The sequence below is a fragment of the Cheilinus undulatus genome, linkage group 3 (assembly GCF_018320785.1).
Source record: "Cheilinus undulatus linkage group 3, ASM1832078v1, whole genome shotgun sequence".
Lineage (NCBI taxonomy): Eukaryota > Metazoa > Chordata > Actinopteri > Labriformes > Labridae > Cheilinus > Cheilinus undulatus.
In genome coordinates, this window is record NC_054867.1 from 40259354 (window position 1) to 40284306 (window position 24953).

At 38.5% G+C, this 24953-nt stretch overlaps 1 protein-coding gene across 2 annotated transcripts in view; it reads right to left on the minus strand.

Moving 5' to 3' along the window:
- Nucleotides 1–1346: 1346 nt before the first annotated feature.
- Nucleotides 1347–24953, minus strand: part of snta1 (syntrophin, alpha 1) — a 68548-nt gene continuing 44941 nt past the window's right edge. For both annotated transcript variants that reach the window (XM_041783314.1, XM_041783315.1), the window contains exons 3-8: nt 14120–14315; nt 13655–13844; nt 11406–11536; nt 10753–10949; nt 5900–6087; nt 1347–3844 (exon numbers count right to left, since the gene is read on the minus strand). In XM_041783314.1, coding sequence (XP_041639248.1) covers nt 3752–3844; nt 5900–6087; nt 10753–10949; nt 11406–11536; nt 13655–13844; nt 14120–14315 — 995 coding nt within the window. In that variant the 3' untranslated portion in view covers nt 1347–3751. The remainder of the gene's footprint in view (nt 3845–5899; nt 6088–10752; nt 10950–11405; nt 11537–13654; nt 13845–14119; nt 14316–24953) is intronic.

The window sequence follows — 24953 nt, forward strand, 5'->3', positions numbered from 1 at the left end:
TTAATTTTCACCTACCCTGTGATAAGATACTAACTGATAGAGAGCAGATCAAGGAGACGAGGAATGAAGAGAAAGAGAAAAGACGGCCTGAAGTTTTTCACACAGGAATAAAGAAGAATTCTAGAATATATATTTTTTATTTCTTCTATTACTTTTTGAATGATATTGAATCCCATTTCAAGTATCAGAGAAAACAGTACAATAGAAAAAACACAGGCCTGTGATTGGGCAAACAAAAGCAGGAGAGGAAGGAGCAGTGAGAGGATGAGAGGGACGGAGAAGCAGTGTGTTTGAGACCTATGGGTGACTGAGCGCTAAGAGAGGAGAGGAGGAAAAGGGAGACCATTGTGCGGAGGCATACAGGTGGGTCACTCTTTTCCTCCCTTTTGCTCCCACACAGACCCCAGGTCCACTAGTCCTGGAAGCTCCTAAACAGGGCAGGGGCCACAGCCCCCCTTGGGCTCCTTAGTCAGTGGATCTTGGCACCTAACACTAAAAGCTGGTGGATCTAGATCCTGACCAGCATCAGGTAGGTATCCATATCCTGATCAGTCTTGTACAGGTTTTTCAACAGCTTGGCTCAGAATATTCTTTCAACAGAAAGAGGCTCAAGGTTCAAAAATCATTTTCCTCCACACTGCAGAGATCTAGACTGAAGGCCTTTGAGGCGGCTTTCATTTTTTGACACCACTAGATGGCAGTGTAGTACAGAGTGAAATCAGTGGCCAGTAGGTTATCAGGTACCAAACTATGTATCAGCAGAAAGAAGTAATAACTCTATAAAGTTAAGTTTCTGATCAACTTTTCATTATTGTAACTCAGTGTTTATGCATTATCCGGTAAGTTTAATGGTCGTAAATGTCTCCAACAATTCCCAGGATCATTTGGGCCAAAACAAGCTGAATGTTCGATACATTCTCAGGGTGCTCTTTTGCTTTGTCTGACTGCTGTTTTGTGGGTAGAAAGTTGATGCACACTTTGTTTGGAAGAATTTTTTTATGATTAAACCATAATAGTGAAGTTTACAAAAAACAGCACTGAAAAATCTTAAAATGTTCTACATGGCCCTGAAGGACTGTGAGGTCAGCTTGGTCCTTGAATCAAGTGGCAACTTCACTATTGTGAATTTCTTTAAATAAAGATATGTTAACCCAGCTAAATGCTAAGCTATCAGTCATTACAAATGATTGGAACCCACAGTGATTACAGTTTCATGGACATTTCAAACCAAGGGTTCATACTGGATCCATATTTTCAGGTAAGCCTCATAAAGACTCAAATAAAATGAAGGTAATGATCAAGAGGTACATTTCTGCAGGATCAATAAACACTTGAAAAGTCTTCAATAAAAGTTAACAAAGTTTATTACATGTTTATATACAAACAACCCTGCAAGGCACACCTTTGTTTAAATAAGAATATACAATACATTTGTTTTGATTTCCAAAGCAAACATGGTTTAGTGTTGAAATATATATTAATACAAGTCTGTTTAGTGGTGGACACGGAGAGAAGGCCCCAAGTTACAGAGGTTCAGTCAAACAACACAAAAAGAAAGAATCACTTAATGATGTAAACAACTCAACATTGTTACATGGTAAACTAAAAGAATTACATTTAAAACTGGTGTTTGATGAAGGCTGTGTGTCTTATGAAGTGACTGAATCATGAGAAGTTAACATAAACTCTTATTTGTTGGATTAGCTTTGTATGTTTTTGTATTTTGTCCACACAGGGGAAGTAGCTCATTTAAACTGGCACTCATTAAGCAAACTGTTAAAGCATGATTATGAAACAGTCTTTGTCAATATGATTCAAAAACAACGTGGGCTGAGGTTCATCTACATCTGCACTCTGACTAATTTAATCCAGATTTTAATGGGTGTTCTTTCTTAGTTTCAATAAATATGCATTTTCTAATTGGCTATGCTACAACACGTTTAAAAGCTCCTGTGAGGATTTTTAGCTGGCTATGAAACAGTGAAATTATTACTGATACCTATTTATGTCCTAAAAAAGCAAAGTGGACTATCAGCATTAGAAACTAAACCACTAAATATGTGGCAAATTTTAACAGAACTGACAAAAGAAAAATGCATGTGTATGCATGATTTCATCCTCTGTTGTCATGCAAGAATTGAGTCAACAGGTTGAGCAGTAGGAGGTTCCACTCACACAAAAGATGACAAAACACTGCAGAGGATGAGGCCCCAATGCTACATTATAGTAGATTTTAGCCTATATTGTAAAAGCTAGTGAAGAGATAAACAGAGGAGGATTCTTCTCTGCAGGAATAGAGTTTTGAACATCTTTTTTAAGTACACTTAAATGTTTCCATCCAGAAATGTCCTTGTTTACTCACTAAATTTGATTCCACTACAAAATGTCACATTTGCCTTTTACTGACAAGTCAACTTGACAAAGCATAACATTGTTTTTGCAATATTTTGAGTTCTTTCTTTTAATTCGCAGAGTTTCTTGTCAGTTTTTATGTGCCCAAATAGTAAAGTCACAATAAAACTGCTGGACTGAAACCCCACTAATGACTATTTCCATCAGATTATTTTGAATGCTGAGGGAAAGGCATCAGATACGGTTGAAGCATCTTTGCTGTTAGGGTTGTCAATATGTGATACATTTGACTGTTAAAGAAAGTAGGGGGATTTTTGTTTAAAAACACCACTTGTAGGGTGCAGATGGCTTAGTGGTTAGGTCACGCCCCATGTACGCATGTGGCCCAGGTTCAAGTCCAACCTGTGGCTTTTTCACGGCACATCATTCCCCACTCTCTCATACCTGTTTCCAGCACTATCTACTGCCCTATCTCTCAAATAAAGGCAAACAATCTCCAAAATAAATCTATAATAAATAATAAAACTACCACTTGCACTTGTGCAGGATGAATCAGCTAAGAGATAAAAGGTACTGCTGTATCCGCCCGGGCAACCAAATTTGAAACAAACCAAAAATTCCTCACAGGAGCTTTTTTATTTATTTATTTTTTTTAAAAAGGGGGCCTTATACTACAATTCATTTTCTTTGTTAAGCATTAATATGAGCAAGCCTTAAATAGTAAGGGACAGACACTGAAATGAAAATAAAATAAGTTTTGAGCTAGAAAATAACATTTGGTAGTTGGTAGTCAAGCTTTTTCATAAAAAGAATTTTGTTTAGTTGTATGCTGTTCATTGTTCAGGCCCGTCATTCTGTCACTCCACTGAAGCTGCCTTCATCAAAGACATGTTTGTCCAACATCAATCAGGACGTTTGTGACATAACTGCTGTCAAAGATTGAAACATGAAAGGATGCTCGTGACAAAGGCCTGCTGTGACTCATGAAACTAAACAAAAACTGAACAATAGGCCAAAAAACATGAAATGATTGGGACTTAGAAGCTTAGAAACATGAAGATGCAGGCTGACATATTCACACAGTTCACCGTCATTAAGTGTCATGACCTACTGATACACATTTCACAGATTTCAGATCCCTTAAACGGCTGCTGGCTCAAGCCATCGGTACAAACTTTTTTTAAAACCCTTTTTACCCACTGAAGTTCCAACATCATTAAAGTTTTCTCTTCATTTCCCTAAAAACACCAGGAGTGGTCTGATCAGAGACGATAACTTTAGAGAAAAGAAGGGTTAGTCGGTGCCTGTTCATGGGTCACGTCCTGTGATGGTTCAGTCCTCTGGTCTTTGTGTTTTATTGAATATTCCTATTGTTTACACTCTGGATGGTCGGCCGTTATCACACCAGGAGGCCAAGTCTCTTGACTTTAGCAGACAGGAAAGAGTGGATGATGAAGACGATGGTCTTGGGGCAACAGTGAAGGTCCAGTTGCTGAAGGAAGAGAAAGAGATGCAGAAGAAAACTAAAGCAAGAATAGGAAATTACCTTCACTGAAACCACTCTTTGCTGAATGAACATTTCTACATATTTAAATACAAAAAAAAAAAAAAAAACAGGTGAGAATTGTCTTCAAATACTGTTAAAAATAAATAAATGTAAACATATTCTTGATATGTGAAAAAGAAAAGAATCTTTTAGACAAAAGACAGACAAAAGTACACTACTTGGCAGACAAAATGTTGTTGTATAATGCATAAAGAAATTGTCAAACACTTGATGAATCAGTTCATGTGTCAGGAAACTTGTAGGACTAAGTACACCTCAACCTTCATATGCTGCTATATATTAAAGGTTCAGTGTACTGTATAATAGTTCATTGTTTGCCCCTAAATAAGCAGGAATTACGATTATTTGTTGGAGTTTTAACCACATGTAACGGTCTGCACCAGCTAATAAAGCCCTCCTGTATCGTACCATCATATCATAATGTAAGGTGCTATTTGGTTTTGCCAGAATACAGTGACTCAGAGTTTGAAACATAAGTGAGCCAGCTGCTACTGGGAATATCATGAAATGTTGCTGAAACCTCCATTTAAGGATGGAACTTGTGTTACAATCAATAAGGAGCTGGACACTGGGAAATATACGCTGGAAAGGAGCTACAGGCCAGAGCTGAACCCAGGCTGTCCTCTGTGGGGACAAGAGCCTCCACACATGAAGTTAGCAGACATCATCACTTGGTTTACAATACCCCAAGTCAAAATTCTTCTGACCACCTTCCATTTGTTTGTAGATCACTTTAGACAGACGTTTACTTATAAATCATTTATTACAGAGGAAGTGTTATGAAAAACATTTTTTCAGGATTTTTGCACACATATTTGGGCATACGGATTATAAACCAAACCACAAAATGTAAAATAAGACAACCCAGTCCTTTATAAATGGTCCACCTATATCTGAAAATATGAAATTTGATCGTCTGTCATCACAGTAAATCACTACAGTAATACCTGCCCTTCACCTGGTGTCTCTACCCATGGCCATAGAAGCACACAGCTGTACTCATGTTGGCACTACTCATGTATGAAAGGCAGAGTGAGAAGGAGCTTATTTGCATTTAGAGAGACAGGCAAAAATTGACTGTTTTGAGACTGACTGAATGGCTGTTTAAAGCTGCCTTATACAGGGTTAAAACCTTCTTCAGCACTCGATCCATACTAGACCTAGACCAAAGCACAGCAAAGGTGTTGCATTTTGACCCTTGGTTTTCTAATGATGCGTCGGGAACCAAAGGTGGGTTTCAAAGCCCTTTTTGGTGGATATGTGCATGTAAGGAAAATGTGGGAATAAATCTATGATGTGCATTCATTTTGAAGGACAAGTGTCCATCTCTTTGCTAGGTCACCTTTTGTTTCATGTCAGGTCCAAGCTGCAGCATTAAAAATATATATATGTTGTTTGAAAACATATAGAGTTTGGATTCTGAATCATCATTCGGGTGGTGGTGGGTCCTGAGGTTAGAGAAACAGTGATTTTGACCACAGGGTTAAATAGTGGAAAAGGGAATAATAATTCACCTGTAAGTATAATATGCAATGTTTTCAACATTAATAAAGCTAATGTAAGATATATTTTCAAACTGAACATATAGTTGAATAATGACATTATTAAAACGAAATAAAAAGTCAAACTCACTGAGTTTGTTGTTCTCAGCACTGACATGACAGCACTGCTTCCTTCAGTTTGTTTGTCTTTTTTTGCTCAGACATGCGAACATGTTTCATACATGTTTTTTAAGATGAAACCATCCCTGTTGAAACGTGCCACTACACAGCAATGGTGGAGTTTCATTGCAGACTTTGCTTGAGTCTAAAATAGGGTTAGGGATGGTACATTATACCACTGACACATTTGCCAACAATGACTGAAGCTTACTTTCTCATATGTCCTCTGAAAATCTTAATGAATATATGATGATAATAACTGAACAACACTAAAAATGTTTTATCCTAAAAGAGTCCAACAGAAGGATCAGTAACTCACAATCTCAGCCTCAGGGCCTCCAAAGTCCAGGAACATCATGCGGACCCCATCGTCTGAGGACATTCTTAGACGCTCGAAGGGCTGCTGGAGCAGAACGCTTTTCCTTACACCCATCTCCTCTGTGAAGAGTGTGAAGCCATCATCGATGTGCACACCCAGGGTGCACTCCTTCCCGTTCCAACTGCAAGCTGATTGGACAAAAAACAAAACAGGACTTACATGAAAGCAGAACAAAGACTGTATGGAATCAATAACAGTGATCTGCTCAAAAATAAAAACTTTATTTTTCTCCTGCTCCAGTGTTGTGAGAGATTTACTGCCTCAATCCAATCTTTGTTTGATAAGATATATAAAGACATCGTTTAAATAATTCTCTTTCTTCTAAGAGATTTTTCCCAAATCTTGGTTAAATAGGACACCCATTCTTATTCTGGTACTAAAATTAGAGCATTTCAAGTTTGGGGCTGAAAGTTTTGCACTACCAAATGCAACCATCAGAGGGCACTGTATCAATATCATATCACTACATTACACTGTAGGTGAAGCAGTGCCTGTATTGCCAAGGATGAGGAGGTTTTCAGGGGAAACTTGAGGACAGAAATGTGAAATCTGGATCACAGAGGTAAGAAAAGAAGACTTGTGAGAGCAGACATGAGCTTATTATGCACTTCACACACAGATCTTGAAAGAACTATCAAGCTCTTCCTGAAAATCTCCAACAAAAGAAGTATTTTTTCTTAAATTAAATCAGTCTAAGAAACAAAAAATAAATCCTAATCCTGCTTTATTAAATGGAGTCTTTTATACATTAAAGGGTTTGTGTGTGTCTGTGGAACATTATCTGCATCTTGTGCCAAAGCATTTTTTGTGGTAATAAAAAGATTAGAGGTGTATTTACAGAAACAAATGTGGATTAGCAACTAAAACAATGTGCATTTTTCCACCAATTTGAGCAGATTAGAATAGGCTAATACAGCCATAAACACTGATGATCAGGGTGAAGCTGGCTGCAAACATTTGTATGTTATCTATTTTTTGTTTTTATATATTAAACTTTTTTCCTGCACTTTGCTTTATGCTAAAACTTTTTGGGGTATATAACAAACTTTCAATAAGGCTTAGGGTTACTCAAAAGCTGATAGTGACTAGTTACACTTGTGGCTACATTCCTTTTGCAATTCTCCTTAACATCACCTGAAATGCACTGTCACTTTATTGTACCTTTTTTATGCTTTTTCTTTTTTTTTTTTTTAAGTTGACATTTAGCTGGTTGATCTCTGAGTTACTTGTTGAAAATCAAGCCTCAGCTGCTTGGCCAGTGTCGACATCATGCCCTAAAGCATCACCCAGACTGTAAAGGTCTTTAGCTACTAAAGTGAGCTATAACTTTGTGCTAGCATGTTGTCTTTGGAGGTGCTTGGAATGATTGGATGCCAGGTTTAAAGCAGTGGAGTTGTTTCTGGCCTGGCCAGAGTTTACACTTCACTTTCACATTCTTGTCCTTTTTTGTGCAACAAATTCAAAGCAGTGTGCTGATCTCCAAGCCTCCAAAAGATCTTTCTTTGAAAAGCCCTACTACTCTTGAGTCAGCATCAAGTACAGTCAGAGGAGTCTTACATGAACACACATAAAAAGATACATTTGGTTTGTTTATCTATCCTGTCTATCTGGTGAAAGTCACAAGATTATTGTTTTTAGAGTAACAGTAGTGTGATTACTGAAGTTAGCAAATGTCATGTGTTACATGTCTGAAATAGAGACTGCTTTGCTGCCTTTGACCAAAACACTTGATCACTTTTTAAATTTTATATTTTTAACTGTAACACTGCACTGTACTTTTTCTTTAATCGCTACAACTTCATGACCTGGTGTTTCTCTCATTCCTGCATATTGATACTGAGGCAGTTATCCACCATGCTGAAATTCTATTAGAAATTGAGTTTTGGATCAGTTACCTGTTGTCATTAGTTGGGCCGAGTGTTAACTTTAATGCGGGGTCAGACATTTGTTGCCTTGGGATAAAATTGAGGCTCTGTTCAAAAAAAAAATTAGAGTGTATAATCATATCTCACCTGAGTCCTGAGCCACTGAATGACACTGGATCAGGTAGAAGGAGACGAGAGAGCCTCCATGGGCATCACGCTGTTACCTTTGTTTTTAAATGCTTTCCCTTTGTCATCATGTTTTTGATGTCTTGTGTGAAGCAGTTTGAATTGCCTTACTGTAGAAATGTGGTATACAAATAAACTTGTCTTGCAACATATTACACCTAACACTGAACGTCTCGTATAATTAAAAGGGCTTTATTATCTTTATTTCCTCAACGACTCAGGATCAGTAAAACTGTAGATCTTGGAAATGTTTTGGGAAGATGGTGGTGCAGTGGTACCTCCAGAAGTGGGTATACTCCTAATTTATGACCCACATTTTTAGCAACACATCCAGTAAAGGAAAAACAACCAGTGTTATGGACAGCTCTTGCATATTAGGCACACTTCAAAATAGTCCTTTTTTACTTGCATGTTGATGCTTAACTTCTGCTCCTTGACTTCAAGTAGAAAGGATTGATATGAAATTATGATGAGGGAAGTGAGCTGATAAAAAGTAGAGCTGCTAGCTCTGTTCATGCCACTTTATATTCCAGAGAAATGCAAAGTAAGAGAGGGCCAACTCTGGCTCTGATTGGCTTACCATGATATTCTTACCCAACAAGAACTAGCCAATTAGAGGCAGAGTAAGGTGGGTCACACCTTCATCATCATCATCCTCTTAGGAAAAAAAAGAAGCCTTCTACTGAATGATGTCATTGCATGGGCCCCTAAGAGGACCATGCAATGACGGGGAGCTCGACAAGGCTGCATAAAAATCATATATAACATTGTGTAATGCTTCCAGTGCATGGCAAACTTTTGAGAGGACTTTTAGGAAAATGTGTGGCTGACAATTACTTTACAGCAGACTTCCAGAAAACTAGACAGGAAAAGACAATATGACGATAAGTATGAAAAAGAGAGCTGCACTCCATCCTTCTGCCATATCCTACTTAGGGATGGAGAACGAAACCTGGGTACATCCTGTGTTTTATAAAAAAAAAAGATACAATGTATTGTCCAGGGATGCACTTGTCATTACTTCTTTTAGTGTTATATTTCCACAATGCCAACATGTTTGACCACCAAAACAGATAAGAGTTTTTCCAACAGGTCACAACTTCTGCCAGATAATAAATCTCTCTTCTAAATCAGCAGTTAGGCATGGTAAATGCAAGCCTTAAATTGTTAGGACACAACAGATAGACATCTGCAACTGACATCTGTTCATGCCAACAATTCCTGCAGATAGTTTTTCTGTATATACTGATATTTGTGTCGATGTGTATGGTGGTGGTGGTGGTGGTGGGGGGGGGGGGTGGGTAATTTGCATCTGTCAAAGGGGGGCAAAGCAAAAAGTTTGAAGACATTCTGGCAGAAGATCATTCATTTTCCTACGTCTACTCTCACAGACTATTCATCATTAATCTCAGAAAGGAAACCCATGTTAAAACCTTTAAAACAAATCATATTGAACTTCTGTTTAGGGTTAAGGTGAAGGTTGGGTTGACTGTTACGATACCAAAAGTTAAAAGTCAATAACGCTACCTGCAAAACTGGATTACTAAACATTCAATAAAGCCGAGTAAAAGTATAACTGGCACAAAAGCTCTTCCTCCATGAAAACATTCCAATGCAGCCAGCGTAGCTTACGTAGCTCTGTTAGCTGCATAAGGTAGATAACAGACTTACATAGCTAACTGAACTAAAGCTAAGCTCACAAAACAGGTAAGCTACATAAGCTACGTATCTACTTTATCTGTGTAGCTGTTAGCTTAGGCCACATTTGCTGAAGCTCATGATGCTAACAATAACTTAGCTATAAGTAAGGGAGCTATATGGCTGTCGTAGCTCAAGCCAAGCTCACAAAGTAGCTATTTAAGCTACACAAATAAATAAGCTATGCAGCTATGTTAGCTTTAGCTACATTTGCTAAAGCTCATGTTGCCAAAGCTAAGTTAGCTACACTGGTTTATGTAGTGATGTGTATTAAGTAGAGTATTAAGCAGTCATTTGAAACCAACATCTGAAATCTTATAAGTTTCAGTCCTATTAAACCAAGCAGCGAAGGGTAAGAAAGAAAGAAACCTTATAATAAGAACTAAAAATCAGGGTTCCATAAGCACATGACACTACTGCGACCTCTGGGAATGTATGAATGTTATAGTAGATGACTCCTGCAAAGAAAATGTTTGCATACTCCAAGACAGAGCAAATAATTCACTTTTCTTGTATTAGTCACTCTAAAATGCATGCCAATCAATGCCAGAGTGACAGCAGTGTTGTGTTTGGAGTTGTGATGGAGGGACTCTGCTTTTATCACATTTAGATGATTGATTGAACCCTAAAAAAAACATTTTTTTTTATTTCTCTCTCTTTTTTAAGGGGTACCATGATCCTCCTAGATTATAGAGAGATTTCAAAGGTATTTCATTATACGTATACTTCTTCGTTCCATCTTAAGCACAAATATGCCCCGCATATTTTACTTTTTGTGAATTTATCAAGGCAACGTTCAGTACAATGAGATGATTCATTTTTAAAGGGTGACCTCAGTGGGAGGAAAACCTTGAGCCTTGGTAGTTTCATTCTCTGCTCAGTCAGGCAAGGATGAGCAACACTTGAAGAAAAGTCAAATATTCTTTCTAGCATATTTCCATGGTGTTTTCTGAAAGTTCAGAATTTTTTAGACTCATGGGTGCAGAAACTGTGCATTGGGGCTGTAAAATGAGCTGGGTCTAAAACAAATCAGTGCATCTGTACCCGTGGTGACCTCCTTGATGAGCTCAGCAGCATTATGGCAGCCCTCCACCAGCAGATGAGTCCAGGTGGACAGCTCCTTGGCAGAATCCACCCTAAACACATGAGTCTCCACACCTTGCTTGGTGCCAGATCTCAGTCCGAATGAGAGGTCGGAGTCCAGGAGAGGAGAACTTTTCCCTGGGCCGGAGTGGACCAGTCTGAAAGGAGATAATAAATGCATATTAGATATAAAGAAGGAAACTTAAAATCACAGGATGTGTCAGATAAGTAAACAGAGGGTGTGTGCATGTTGGTGTTTTAGAGAGGAGAACAGTGGGATGTAGACAGAAAAGAGGGAGGAAAAGTACATGACTCATAGATTCTGGTTGCACTAATGTTTTCCAAATTATGTGCCAAAATGTCCAGTCCTCCAGTTATGGAAAGAGTGAGTGTGTGTGCTTTGACAGAGCCAAAACATGCACATGGGAGAGTCTGTTAACTCAAATCTGGGCTGTTCATGGTAGAGGAGGGAAGCTTATTAAATTCCAAATATATGAGTTATATTATGAGATTTTGTTCTTATAGGAAGAGAGAAGAAAAAAACAGAAGTGTTCTCATATTAAGTGCTGTATATGATGTTTGTGTGTATACATATTGCATTCGTGTGCATTAACCTGGTAGCAATAAGCGGGTGACTCTTGGCAGGGCTGCTGAGGCTCTCTTTGCTTTCAGGCAGTGTCTGATACAGGAGCAGGTCTTTGTCAGTCAACACAGCCAGCACTGGTCTTTCTGGACCCTGGGTGACCTGCACACAAGCACATTTGAATCAGCATTGAAGAGATCATATAAAGTCATTTATAAAATACAAATTGATCACCACCAACATTATTCTGACTGTAATACTCACAGACATGGAAAGGTTAAAGTTGACTGGTATCAAGTTGATGTGCTATATCATAAACACTTCATTGCACATTCAGGAGGAGTTTTACACTGACTAAGGCTCACACTTTATTTTGAAGGTTGCATTTCTGTTAGCACGTCTAATGCTTTGCTCTGAGTCAATTTTTACAAGTGTGGGCAAAGCAGTGAATTTTATCTATGTGATGATTTTATCCTGAACCACCATAACCACTATAAAGCCCAGAGGATCCATGGGCTCTGCAATCCATCAGTGCCACTGTTATGCTCTGTCTAATGGTAGGTGGCCTTGCCTAGCGGGTTCATCTCAGAAGCAGAGCGCTGCGCAACTCAAAAAGTTCAAAAGTTCAAACAGGAATAAAGAGAACAACATCAAACCACATGTTACTTTGTCCTTCCAGGGCTGATTTTAGGGATGTGTGCACTTTGCCAGCAATACAACTAAACACCCTGTCCCTTGGTGATTGGCATCAGAGTAACATGTAGATTTATCCGATTCTTGAACTCCACTCCAAGCATATCTTAAGAACTGCGTGGTTTAGCACTTTTTAGATCAAGAAGATGGAGATAAAGTTGTACATAGGCTCTGTCAGGATATACTCATATAAAACAGAGGCACAGAGTGACCACATTTGACACAAGATTGTGGATGTCAATATGCAAAAAGGATCCAAGGCTTGCAGTGTTAGCACTGCTTACAGCACTGCTAATGTTCACTACATTCTGCAAACCAACTTCCCATTGTTTTTCTGCTTCCAGTGAGATCCTGTCTTAAACAATCTTGACTGTTTTGTAAGCTTTAGACTAGTCAACTAGACACAATTGTGATCTGGGTTTAACCAGAACTGAAATACTTAACCAGGAACATAACTACACTCCAAGACCGAAATGCTGAAAGTTATTGAAAAACAAGTCACATAAACCAAAAAATTCTAAACAAAAATTTCAAAAATTTTTACAGTGTAGTTGATGTACTGTTAATTTGCTTCCTGTTTTGAGCAATGTTGATATAGTGATGTACGAAATAATCTGCAGTCCGTAAATGCACTTTTATTTTGAAACTGACCCAGTGCTCTGTTCATTCCTGTCTTAACTTCTTTGGATCAATCTGCTCTGTTCAGCTCGATGAATGTTTGAAGTGACTCCGTCAAAATAAGAATGGAAGTTTATCTGAAGCTGAGCAGAGCAGAGTGGCCCCTCAAACAGGGTCGTGACATGTGTGGTACCCCTTTACCACACTACTTCCTCTTTGTGTCAGGAACTATTCTGGTAAGGTGTTCACCCATGCCTCTCTTAACTATTCAAAAGGAAATTTAAATACCAGGGAGGTTTCTTGAGTATAACTGTGTTGTAGGGTGAGTTGTGCATTGGTGCAAGTTGGACATATTCTCAGTATCAACAAATGAGTGGTAAAAGACACACTGGTGAGAAGACAAGAGTTTGAAGCTTCATTATATGCATAAAGATTGCACAGGATGTGTAATATTTAAGTCATTATGCCAACTTGCCAGAAATTTCTTAATATGTGAGGTATAAGTCTGTCCAAGCAAGGGGTGATACATTTGGCCATTGACAGCTCACCCTAGAAACTTAAGAACATTTTAGGGTGTCATGTGTAAGAGTGAAAACATCCTTCATACAAGCATGCAGTGTTGACCGACCTAAAGTGTTATTTTGTGAAATATTGGGATTATTTTTTCTGTGGTCCTGACATTCTCCATGGGAAGGCCTTGACAGCATAAGTGTGAGACGAGCCCAATGTTTTGTCTGTCCTACTACAGTTCTTGTTGCAGCAGTTTTTGGAAAAAGTAGCTGAAAATTCAGCCTGAAAGAATTTTTACCTCCGGAACAACACACGCATTAACTTATTTCTGTGCTTTCTGTATTTCAGGACAATAAAATGAACAGTAAAAAGAACATAACAACATGGCTTTAACTAAGACATAACAGAGCAGAAAAAGGTCTAACAGTATGGACTGTATTTGTCTGTATCGTCTTGTACCTGCTCTGTAATCCAGCCCAAATGTTTGACCTCAATGCCCGGCTGCATGCTCTTCAACTCCTCCTTCACTCGTGGTAAAAGGTTGGCAGCACCCATCTGGATGGCATTGTACCAGGACTGGGCCATGGCTGGGTCTTTTGCCCGCAGGAACACAGAGTTCTTTCTGTTGGATGAAATCACCTCGAAATACCTGGCAGAGGAGATGAGAGGGAGAGAAGAAAAGAGAGGCAGTTAGAGAAATGAAAGACAAATGGCAAAGTGAGAAAAGCTTGAGGGTGGAGAGGAAGTTTCAGATATTACAAAGGGAATGACTGAGCAAGATGGTCTAAGAAGTCCCTTTTACATTATTCTCTGTAAGCCTTTTTGTCATTTCAGGTTCAGCTCTTTAAGTTTTTTCCTGATTCAGATATCTATGAACTGAACATCAACGAGAGTATAAAGCTGTACAGTTTGAAAATAAAGTACCTGTTTTCTGTATCTGGGGGGCACTGTTTTCGTGACACTTGGCACATCTTTAGCTGGATGCTGCGGGGCTCCTTCATATCCGCGGGCGAGAGCTCAGTGCCCCTCTGGGGTGTGGATGGGGGAGACTCCCAGGGGAGGGTGGCGCCTGGGGACCCTGAGCTTTTAAAGAAGGCTGACATCTCCTTGATGTATTTCACTGAAGCAGAACGAGAAAGCATGAGAGAGAAAAAGAGAAAATTAGATAAAGGGGGCAGGCAGAAGAAGCAAACGAGGCAGTGGAGGAGGAGAAAAGGAATTTTGGATATGAGGACGGAGCCTTCAGGTTCACAGAGGAGCTGAAGAACTGTAGCAGTGCTTAAGAAGAGCTTTAAAGAGAATCTGCAAAAAACTCTCTGTCACCAAAGATTTCTCTGCAATCATACAGAGCTTTTTCATGCGAGAAAAACTTTCCCAACAGAAGCAGCTTTTTTTAAAAAAATAAACCCTGATAGAAAATTCACTTTAACATGTAATACAAAAAAATCTTTTTTTGTGGTTCCTTTATACACTGAACATGAATGAGCAATGGTTGACCAAATACTACTTTTGCTTTATGTCGTTTCACCATTTAAACCCAAGTAAACTGGTTTATCAGTTGTGTAGATGTTCCCTCTTGCATTTCTAAAATATACACTTGTTTTCTGTTTACTATTGCTCTATCTGACAATTTCTCTCTAAGGAAAAATTAATAGGTAAATTGATTGTATTTGGGTCAGTGCTGTGCATACATAGGTCAAAAGTGATGCTTGTGTTGCTATGACAGTATGAGTCATGCAGTGAATGGCATCAGTGGTATTGAATGTTTTCTACTCTGCATGATTGGTAATAAAAACAGCATTATTGGACCTGACAAGAACAGAGATTTAGAACCACATAACTGTTATGTGGGTATTTCAGAGAATATTTTTTGATGGAAAGCACATAACTGGTTCCACTGTAGCGTTTCAGTCATTGTTAGGTATACTTTGTGACTGTTATATTTGTATACAGTAAAACTATGAGAGGCACAGAACACTTCCTTGGTGCTTCTTGACACTGATTTCCAAGGTGGGCTTTGACATGTGATGGCTGCTTATGCACACACACAATCACAGTTGCACAGCATGGATGTGATTAAAAATCAACATGACTGTTGGTCATGAAAAGGTACTAATATAACTATCCTGTACTGTCCTACATTTTAGGCCCCCTTCTGTTTGGGTGACTCTTTGCCCCAAGTGGAGTTCAAGTATCTCAGCATCTAGTCCACAAGTGTGGGTAAAATGGACCCATGAGATTGTCAGGTGGATTTGTGCAGCATCGCCAGTATTGTAGACACTGTGCCAGACTGTTGTGGTGAAGAGGGAGCTGAGACAGAAGGCAAAGCTTTCAGTTTACCTGTCAGTCTTATTTATAGCCCACACCTATGGTCATGAGCTTTGGATAATGACCAAAAATGAGGTTGTGGGTTCAAGTGATCAAAATGAGATTCCTCAGGAGGGTGTCTGGGTTCAGCCTTGGAAGTAAGGTGAGCAGCTCAGACATCTGAAGGGGAGCTTGAAGTAGCCGCTACTCTTTTGCCTCGAAAGGAGTCAGTTCAAGTGGTTCGTGCATCTGATTAGGATGCCTCCTGGCTGCCTCCCTGTGGTACACGCGCCCAACTGGGAGGAGGCTATGGGGTAGACCCTGGACTTGCTGCAGAAATTATATGTCATATTACATATATATATATATATATATATATATATATATATATATAGCAATGTCTTCTAATCCTCCAGGAAGAGTTGGAAGGGATGTCTGGGCTGACTTGCAAGTAAGGGGACAGTTGGCTGTGGAAATGCAAGCAAGATCAGGGTTTACCATTCCAAACACACTGGACCACTTGGTGGAAATGCACCTTTAGAGAGCCGTATCTGGCATAAACAACTCCAAATAAGCTGCAAAGTGAGTAAAGTTACTGTCATGGTCTCTGAATATTTCTCCATTGTGCCTCCACTCTGTGAAACTATTTGTCTTGGAAACTGTGTGTGAGTCATATCATGACATGATGACGTACACCTGCTCAGGCCTGGATCACTTTGAATTGACAAGAGTGCAGACCAGCAGGGGACTGGGGAAGAAGCTTAAGCACAGTATTTGGACTCCCTTACTCAAAGATTGTTCACAAAATCTTCTTGTTAAATCTGCCTGTTAGAGCAGCAATATGAGGGAATTTAGTTTATGGCGATGTGGCGCCCAAACAAGGTTTCTGAGAGCAACAGCACTGATGTAAACAAACACAGTGCTGGTTTCTCTCCACCTCATGGACAATGTGCTTTGCTTGACAAGCAGCAAAGGGATGGTGAAGCCAGCAAAGATGTGAGAAGTCGAGGAACTATGAATGACAAGGTAAAGTACTATTACTGGTTTGGCACAAATATGTCTCCGTAATATCTACGGCTCATTATATGCAAACTGGTTGCATGTGGAATAATACTGGGCAATTATTATAACAATTTAATTTTAGCTTCCCATGATCATGAAAACAAAATAATCTGAAGTAAATGTGCCACATGCTGCGATGTGCTCATTTTGTTATGTGTGGTGAATTGAGTGCATGCACCCTCCCTTTAAAGCAATGGTTCTTCCCAACCTTTTGTCCGTAGGTGCCCCCTACTCATGTCCAGGAAAAGCTTAGGAAAAAAATAAACAAATTTTAATTTTTTTTATTGACAAGATCATAAAATAATAGGCTTCAAACTTAACAGGTTATTGCCATAAGACCTATCTGTTAACTATTTATTAAAACACTCTGAAAATAAATGAATAAAGACGATCTGTCAATTTTTGAGCAAAAAAAGATAATTTTTCAAGTATATAAAGTCATAAATTTACAAGAAAAAACAACAGAAATTTTAAACAGCAAAAAAAATTGTGTGACTTGCTAGATTATTTGCAAATTTAACCCACAGCAAAAATGGCAGTCAAAACTGAAAATCTGAGGCAAAAAATCCTTCATTAAAGAGGAAAGAGGAATCAGGGTAGCACTCACCCTCTTTTTACAGAATTTTTTACTTTGACAGTCATAAATGTATGTAAACATACACTTTTGAGATTTTAAATTTGAAAATTGCTTATTCCATGGAGTAAATTCTTACCATATGAAGCAGTTTTCCTTCCAAAAGTACTGCAGTTGAGAGCCTAATGTATGGAAATACTTGAGAATTTAGCCCAGAATAATCATTATTGTTACTATAAGAACTCAGAGGAGATATTTCTGTAAACTAGAGCTTTCCAATCACATTTTTCAGCTTGTAGAATTACAACTATGATTTTATAAAACTGAATTTTTTTAGTTTATAATGTCTCAATTTTAGGGATACATGATATTATCGATCTGATATTGGTATTGGCAGATATTAGCTAAAAAAGGCAAATATCAGTTTTATCAAAATTTCTGCTGTTTTTAACATCCAATATTTCGGCCGTAAATATCAGCATATATCGACTATGAAATTTAGTCATACTAGTAAATTAACAGAGTTTAATGCTGAACCAACAGACCTATGTAAGTTGAGATTTTTTTCTTTATTCATCCTCATTCTTAAAAATAAAAGTGTGTGTAAAAAGTTTGTTTCTTTTGTTATTCTGAAACCTTATTCAAATATTGGTATCGATATTGGTACTGGCTAAAATGAATCTGTAAACATCGGCCTATCAGATATCGGCAAAAATCCAATATTAAGCATCCCTACGAAATTTATGACTTTTTAAATTCTAAAAATCTAGGTTGGTTTTCTGTGACTATCCAGCTTTATTCTTAAAAAAATAGTTTTTTTCCCCCAAAATGATGGACCCTTTATATTTCTATCCTTTAGGGTGTCACAAATTGTCAAACATTTTGTCTCTGGCGTCCCCCAGGGCTGCCTGGACCCTAGGTTGGGAACCAATGATTTAGAGCACAGCAAGTATACAGCATTATGCCTGAGTGCACTAAATGCTAATATTTTTGGTGACCAGTGAATTTAATATTTCAGTTTAGACATCATGAGCAAAAACATGAGCCTAGCTCAATCTGAAGCCACTAAATGAGTGTTTCTGTGGGCATCTGTGGTTGAAAACCAGCGTTTATCTAAGCTGACCCTCTGCATGTCTCTTGCTGGTGAATGCGTCCCTGGTAAGGATGTAAGTCAGGATACACTTCCGGAAAACATTTCAAAGTAAAAGCATGATCAGTTCTTTTGATGATAAAACAACTCACATTTCCAAACAATGTTTTTATCCAAAAGTTGTTTCTGCAGATATTTCATTCTTGAAGTCAATTTGCAAAATTGTACAGACCTTTCTTCTGGTTCATGATAAACTGTCTTCAGTTATAAATCACAAAAGCCATTTGCACACGCTATTTTAATTATTTAAATCATCAGGTTAGGGGTGTTATTTATTCATGTAAGATCTCACTCTCTACCTCTCTTACTCTTGCAATACAGTCAGTTTTTTCATGTTTTTAAATCTCACATTTCTAAATGACAGCTGTAGGCAAAATGTACAACAAAAATAGTAGAATGAATAAAACTGAAATAAAACTGTTTTTGAAGTTTCCTGTACGGTCAGTCCTTACACAATTCATAAAAACAAGAAATTTTAACACTAGGTGTTACAAAGCTGTTGCTGCCTGTCAAGGCAACACAATGTTTTGTCAATCAAAATAATCTAAAGTGGAGTATGTGTTTAAGTGTTACTAAGATGTCTCGCTACTTTGGAGAGCGTTATTTATTACATAATAGCTGTGATAGGTTTGTAAGGTTCCAGTAACCTGTTGCACCAGCTAAGTATAAGTTCTGGCTTAAGTTATGGTGTAAAGTCCACACTAAACACTACACTGAAACTAGTTAAGTTCTGACTTAAGTTGTGTCATTGTTCAGTTGCACCACAGAGTCGTAAGGCTAATCGTAACTACTACAGATTTACGCCCAAACTAACCAAAATATTGTTGCAGATATGACGTTCTCTCTTACTTAAACTGATCACTGTAAAGTATTTTTTAACACAGTGCTACAGATGGTACCGGCTAAATATAACATAAGCTGCCATGAATCCTCAAACAGCATCCACTGTGAATAAAAACTATGATAAGGCATTTTGCATATGTGAGTACTGTGAAGCCTACAGCTTAAACCTTGAGCCAGTATAAAATAATAACACTGACATCAAGAGGTAAATTCTCTAATAACACGAGATAATCTAACAGTGGCTGGTGGAAATGATCTCCGCTCATGGAAAACAACAGTGTTACTGATCATGGAGAACGCAATGCTGACACCAAATTGCCAGTAAAATCCTCAACTCCTCGCCACCCTCCGGGTTGAACCGTCTCCTTTAGAGCTATCACTATGACAGACATATTCTCTGTTGTAAGTAAAAACTTACATTCAAACTAGGCTACGTTGGAACTTACGCACAGCTGGTGCAACCCATAGCAGATTTGTAAAGCTAACTTGAAGATTGACAAGTAGGGAGGCAATTCTTTGACATGTGATTGACTTATTCCTCGATTTGAATGCATACCTGAAATAAGTGTGAGTTAGATGACTTTCTACACCCACGAAAGCTGCCAAACATGATTCAAGGTTCAAGGGTTCAAGGTTCTTTATTAGTACCCAAAGGGTAAATTTGTTGTGCAGACATGAGACAAGGATGACACGCATAACGATGGAGTCTAAGGATATGTCACAAAGTGTTATGAATAATATCCGCAGACTGGAGTGTTGCTTTTTTTCCAGCTTTACGCTCTCTTCTGCTCTTAGCCTCAGTCACTTTATCATTCATGGACAGCTAATGGGCTTCTCTTTATCTGAAGGATACTGGTAATTTAAAGCTGTACCTCTGAAAGCAGGTGATCTGAGCTGTGGGATGATGCCATTCTGCCTGTTGAAATAACAGTACTGTTACATGGACTTTGAAGCTACTATCATGAAGTATTGAAAGCTACACGTTATTGCTCAAAGCTCAAAACATCACTTTTGTTCAAAGAGCTAGTTCCCATGACTCTCTTTACTAGAAAATTGGGACCATCTTTTTACCATAAGGTTTTCAAAAAATTCTACTCTTTGTTTTGTTTCCCAGCAACTATAATAATGTCACCCTGAATAAAAATTGTAACTGCGGCACAGTTTAAATTTTTTATTAGATGGTGAGATTAGAGGCAGGAGACAGGGAAAGAGAGAAAAAGAGAAATTGGAACCAAATCTTCCTGGCTGGTGATTGTCCTGACTCCCAGAGCTATAGTTTGCCAGATAATAAAGCGTTTTAGTGGATCTGATCTAGCGTTATCAAATTAATTTGTGCAAACACTTTGGCACATTTCCCGATTCCATTCTGCCTACAACCTCTTTCAAATGCACTGCTTTTAAACTCAAATACACCTACGTACACATCTGCACAAACACTCACACACAGTAACACACATGGCCTCAGCTCCAGTCCAGCAGGCTGTGGTCTGACTTTGGCAGAGGTAGCCACTGCTGGAGTAAAAATAGCCCAGAGGACATGGCAAGGCATGAGGCAGAAGGCTGAAGGCAGAGCTCTGGTTTCACTGAGGGATGTGTGAAGTGCTCTTCTTGCACAGTACAAGAGGCGTGTAGCCAGAGGGCGAGCTGAAGAGTCACAGACGACATGACAACAGGAGCGAGAGCGGGGGCTTCCTCCAGACCCAAAATAGAGCTCCGTGGTAGCCAGTCCGGCAGGCAGGCAGCCATACGGTTATTCTGTTAAAACATCAAATACATCACGCCCAGGACTGTGAAGTGGCTTCTTCCCTTTTATGGGTTTATTTATCTTTAAACAACTCACTAAATCAGAATAGTGTAGTCCCCTCTTGGATCAGGTGGTGGCACAGTGACTCAGTGATTAAAGAAGAGGGTCATGAGAAGGGTATGTCATCTTTGAGGAGGAACTCAGAGCCCTCTAACACACCTCCTCATCACTGTAAAACTGTGAGGCATTCCATTCATAACATTGCTTGTTTCCTGGTTTAGGGTGTTTTCACACTTATACAAAACTCCTAAAAATGTCCCATTATGTTCAGGCTGAGCAGCACTTGTAAATGCAAATGGAAGAGCCGTGTGAAGTCAGGAGAGTAGTTTGAACAAAACAGGTAAGTTAAAGGGTGGAGGCAATGATGGTGACACGACAAGACAGACAAGGGAGAAGTACAATTGTTGTTAACATCTTTTCTGAATGCAAAAATGATGTTAACTACTCATTTATTCATATATATTTAGGGATTAGCCAGCTAAACAGTTAAAGTTGGATTCCTCAGCACCAGAATTACTAGTCTGTTAAACTCATCCAGGGCTTCCGCTACATGTAATTGATCATGGCCCAAAATAAAAGCCGCGATGCCTTCAGCATTATGATCTTTTTCTTCAGATGTTAAAAATGTAAATTATATTGTATGACTGGATCCATAAAAACATATAGTCTATATCTGCGCACATTTACGTACCATAATATGTGAAACTGTAATCATGAAATGTGACATTGCTCTGCAAGCAACTTAATTTTGAAAAACGAAGACTGGTGTCTCAACTTCCTGTCTGTCGTCGGACGGCTGATAAACTTTACTTTCGCTGAGTTTAGCATCTCCCTGATTATAATCTGATGATTAGCGGTAAACTTAAGTAGATATATTCATCATCAACCGTGTCTCATGATGGAGGTGAGACGCTAGCGAGCGAAAAATAGCTCGTTGTCGTAAAAACTCCGGTGGAACTTAAGTTCCGTTTTTGTTACGATACGAGACTGGATAAAAACTATAGCGATGGGCAGTCAGGCGTTCATCTAATCCAAGATATTTGCCCAGCTTTGTGTTTTAAATGTCCGCTAAAAAAGAGAGGAAGGAAAAGCATGAGCAGCAGTCAGAGGGCGAGAGGAGTGGTTGTGTGTGTGTGTGTGTGTGTGTGTGTGTGTGTGTGACAGAGAGGAGAGATAGTTTGCATGTCCGTCCATGAGTGCGGGTCGGTCTGACAACAAGCATTAACGAAATAACGTTAGCTTGCTGAATACCTCAGTGATTAATGTTTGTAAGTTATCATAATATTAATAACTGTAAGAGGCTGAGGCTGTCCTGTGGCTCCCCTGGGATGAAATAAATGCAAGAGGACGTAATAAAAACAGAATCCCACTATAGGAGTCTTTCAATTCAAATCATATCCCCAGGCTGTTGTCATTAGTATGATCTTAAAGTGTTTATGTGCTTATGTATGTTAGTAAGAAGGAAGGCAAAGTCTTTATTTATAAAAACATTGAGTTTTAATAATGTTACTTTTCTGGGGTTTGGGGGGGGCAAAGCCTTCCCCACAGTTTCAAAAGATCCTAGAGGAAACCCTGTCATCATTAACATTTTTTATCTGTTAAAGCCCACAGTCCTGGCCAAATGCTCCAGCTAAACCAGTGGTTCCCAACCTGGGATTTGGGAACCCCTAGGAGGGGGATCCAAAGATCTCAGGAGCAGGGGGTCCTGTTTGCTCTGACACTGTCATAATAATTTGTGCTTTTTTAAAAAGTTATAATTAGAGACATAATGTATGACAGTTTGTTGGAGCCACCCTAAACAAAAAAAACAAAGAGGGTCCATTTATTCTTTTAATAAACTTGAAATTTTTGAAAGTATAAGGCTTGATATTTAAAAGAAACAAACCCAGAATTTTAAGTTAATTTTTAAATTCTAACATTATAAACAAAAAAAATGTAAGAAAAAAAAATCATAAATTAATGCAATTATAAAGTTGTAAATTTACGAGAAACTAACTTCTAGATAGTGTTAATTTCATTGACTAAAACTATAACTAAAAATGTTCATCAACAGTGATGTAATGAAGCCTCCTGCTATTAGTTGCCTTTGTAAATGTGTTTAATAGCTACTGCCCTGCTTTCGTAATGTTCTTTAACCCAGTGGTTCTCAACTGGTCCGGCCTCAGGACCCACCAGTCTGTCTTACCACAGATCACGACCCAAGTTTCTGAAACATTTTCAAAAGCGCATGTTTAGTTAATTGAATATGTTGCAGTTAGGAGCATGATTGAATCAAAACACCTGAAATAAAAAAAGAAAAAGGCAACATTTTTTTTTACAAATTTTCAAAGAGAACTTGTAAAATTACTTCATTTTCATGTGAAAAGTAGCCATTTATTGCAAAAAGAGGAGATAAATTAGTTGAAATATTGATCAAACATAAATTTACCCAATTTCACAGTAAAACAGGGTAAAATAAAATGTATCAATGCATGTCCAACAAGAACTTCAGGACTTTTGCCACCATTTTTTTCAGACACCTAGTTGCGACGTACTGAAAACTGCTCTGCAAGCTACCCTTGGGTCCCAACCAACCAGTTTAGAACAACCGCTTTAACCCAATGCAAACAACAACAGACGATAGCATCACATTGGACCAGCACAGCTTAACATTAATTCAGTCTCAAAATGAGGATGAAGTTGTATGTAGGCTGGGTCAGGATAAACTTACATATAACTGAAGCACTAAGCAGCTGCATGATGATATTCAACACAAACATGAACATTAATCTGCAAAGAGGATCGAACACTGGCAGTTCTAGCACTGCTAATGTTAGTGGCATTCTGTGAACTAACTTCACACTGTTTACCAACTGTCACTTATCTTGAATATTGCTACATTTTGACTGTATTCCAAGTGTTTTCTTAATTTCATATTAGGTGAAATGTGAGGTTCATTATTAACTGTAACTGCCAAGTTTTATGCAGCACTGATAAAGGGCCCTATGATTTCTGGTCTCAGAATAGCAAATGGAATTGTCCAACAAAAACAGAATCTACTGTTAAACGCAGAAAATCACAGCAATTTACACAATTTGACAGGAATGGAGGAACATGTACCTGGATAGAACAGGCCATCTATAGCTGTTCTTACAGATGCAATGCTACTCATTTGGCTTTTAAATGAGAATTTCAGCATGACTACAATGTTTAAAATCCCTCAAATGCTCACAAATCCAGCATTTACAAAAAACTGTGACGTCTGCCTCATCCATAATTGGTTACAATGCTACTTTAAGAGATGTCATGTTTGAGAATGCCATAAAACTGTTTGCTTTAAAACTGCAAAGTGACTGTGTTGACTCAAAATGTTGCAGAAATGTTACGTAGTCTTGAGTAAGAACATTTAAAACAGCGGTTCAACAGTTTATGAAAATTAGTAACTCTGCCTCTCTTTCAACATGATGCAAACGTTTAAAAACCAGCAGAGCATTCAGGGATTACAGAGCATGTCTGAAGGCGACTTAAGTTGCTGCAGAAAAGGCCATGACCCAAATGCTGAAAACTACAAACACACAGCAGCTTGACTGAGTCAGCACAACGTTCACTGTCTGCCCCTCCTCTTCTTTTGAAGGCCCTTCTTCTTCCTTACTGATATTCTCCTGGTACTACCATCTGTTTCAGATCTCTCCCTCTCTCTCCATAGATCAGTTCCTTTTAAATTTGGTTATTAAGATAGACAGTCTCAAAGTCTGAAGGCTATAATCCTCTGGTCCCTCTGTAATATTTAAAATAATCATTGTGCAGAATAACTTTAGATCCCCACTTAGGATTGAGAGTGTATAAAGTGCCTGTACTCACTCTCTTAACTGGTTTCACAGCATCCTTTCATGTCTGGTCTACCAGAATGGTTTCCTGGGACAAACATTTACCACACAAACATACACAGTCTGAATTTAACACAAACAGCTGCTCAAAAACTCCCAAGAGCAAGCACACTACAAACACTAATGTGCATATGCATATTCAGCCTCAGCGT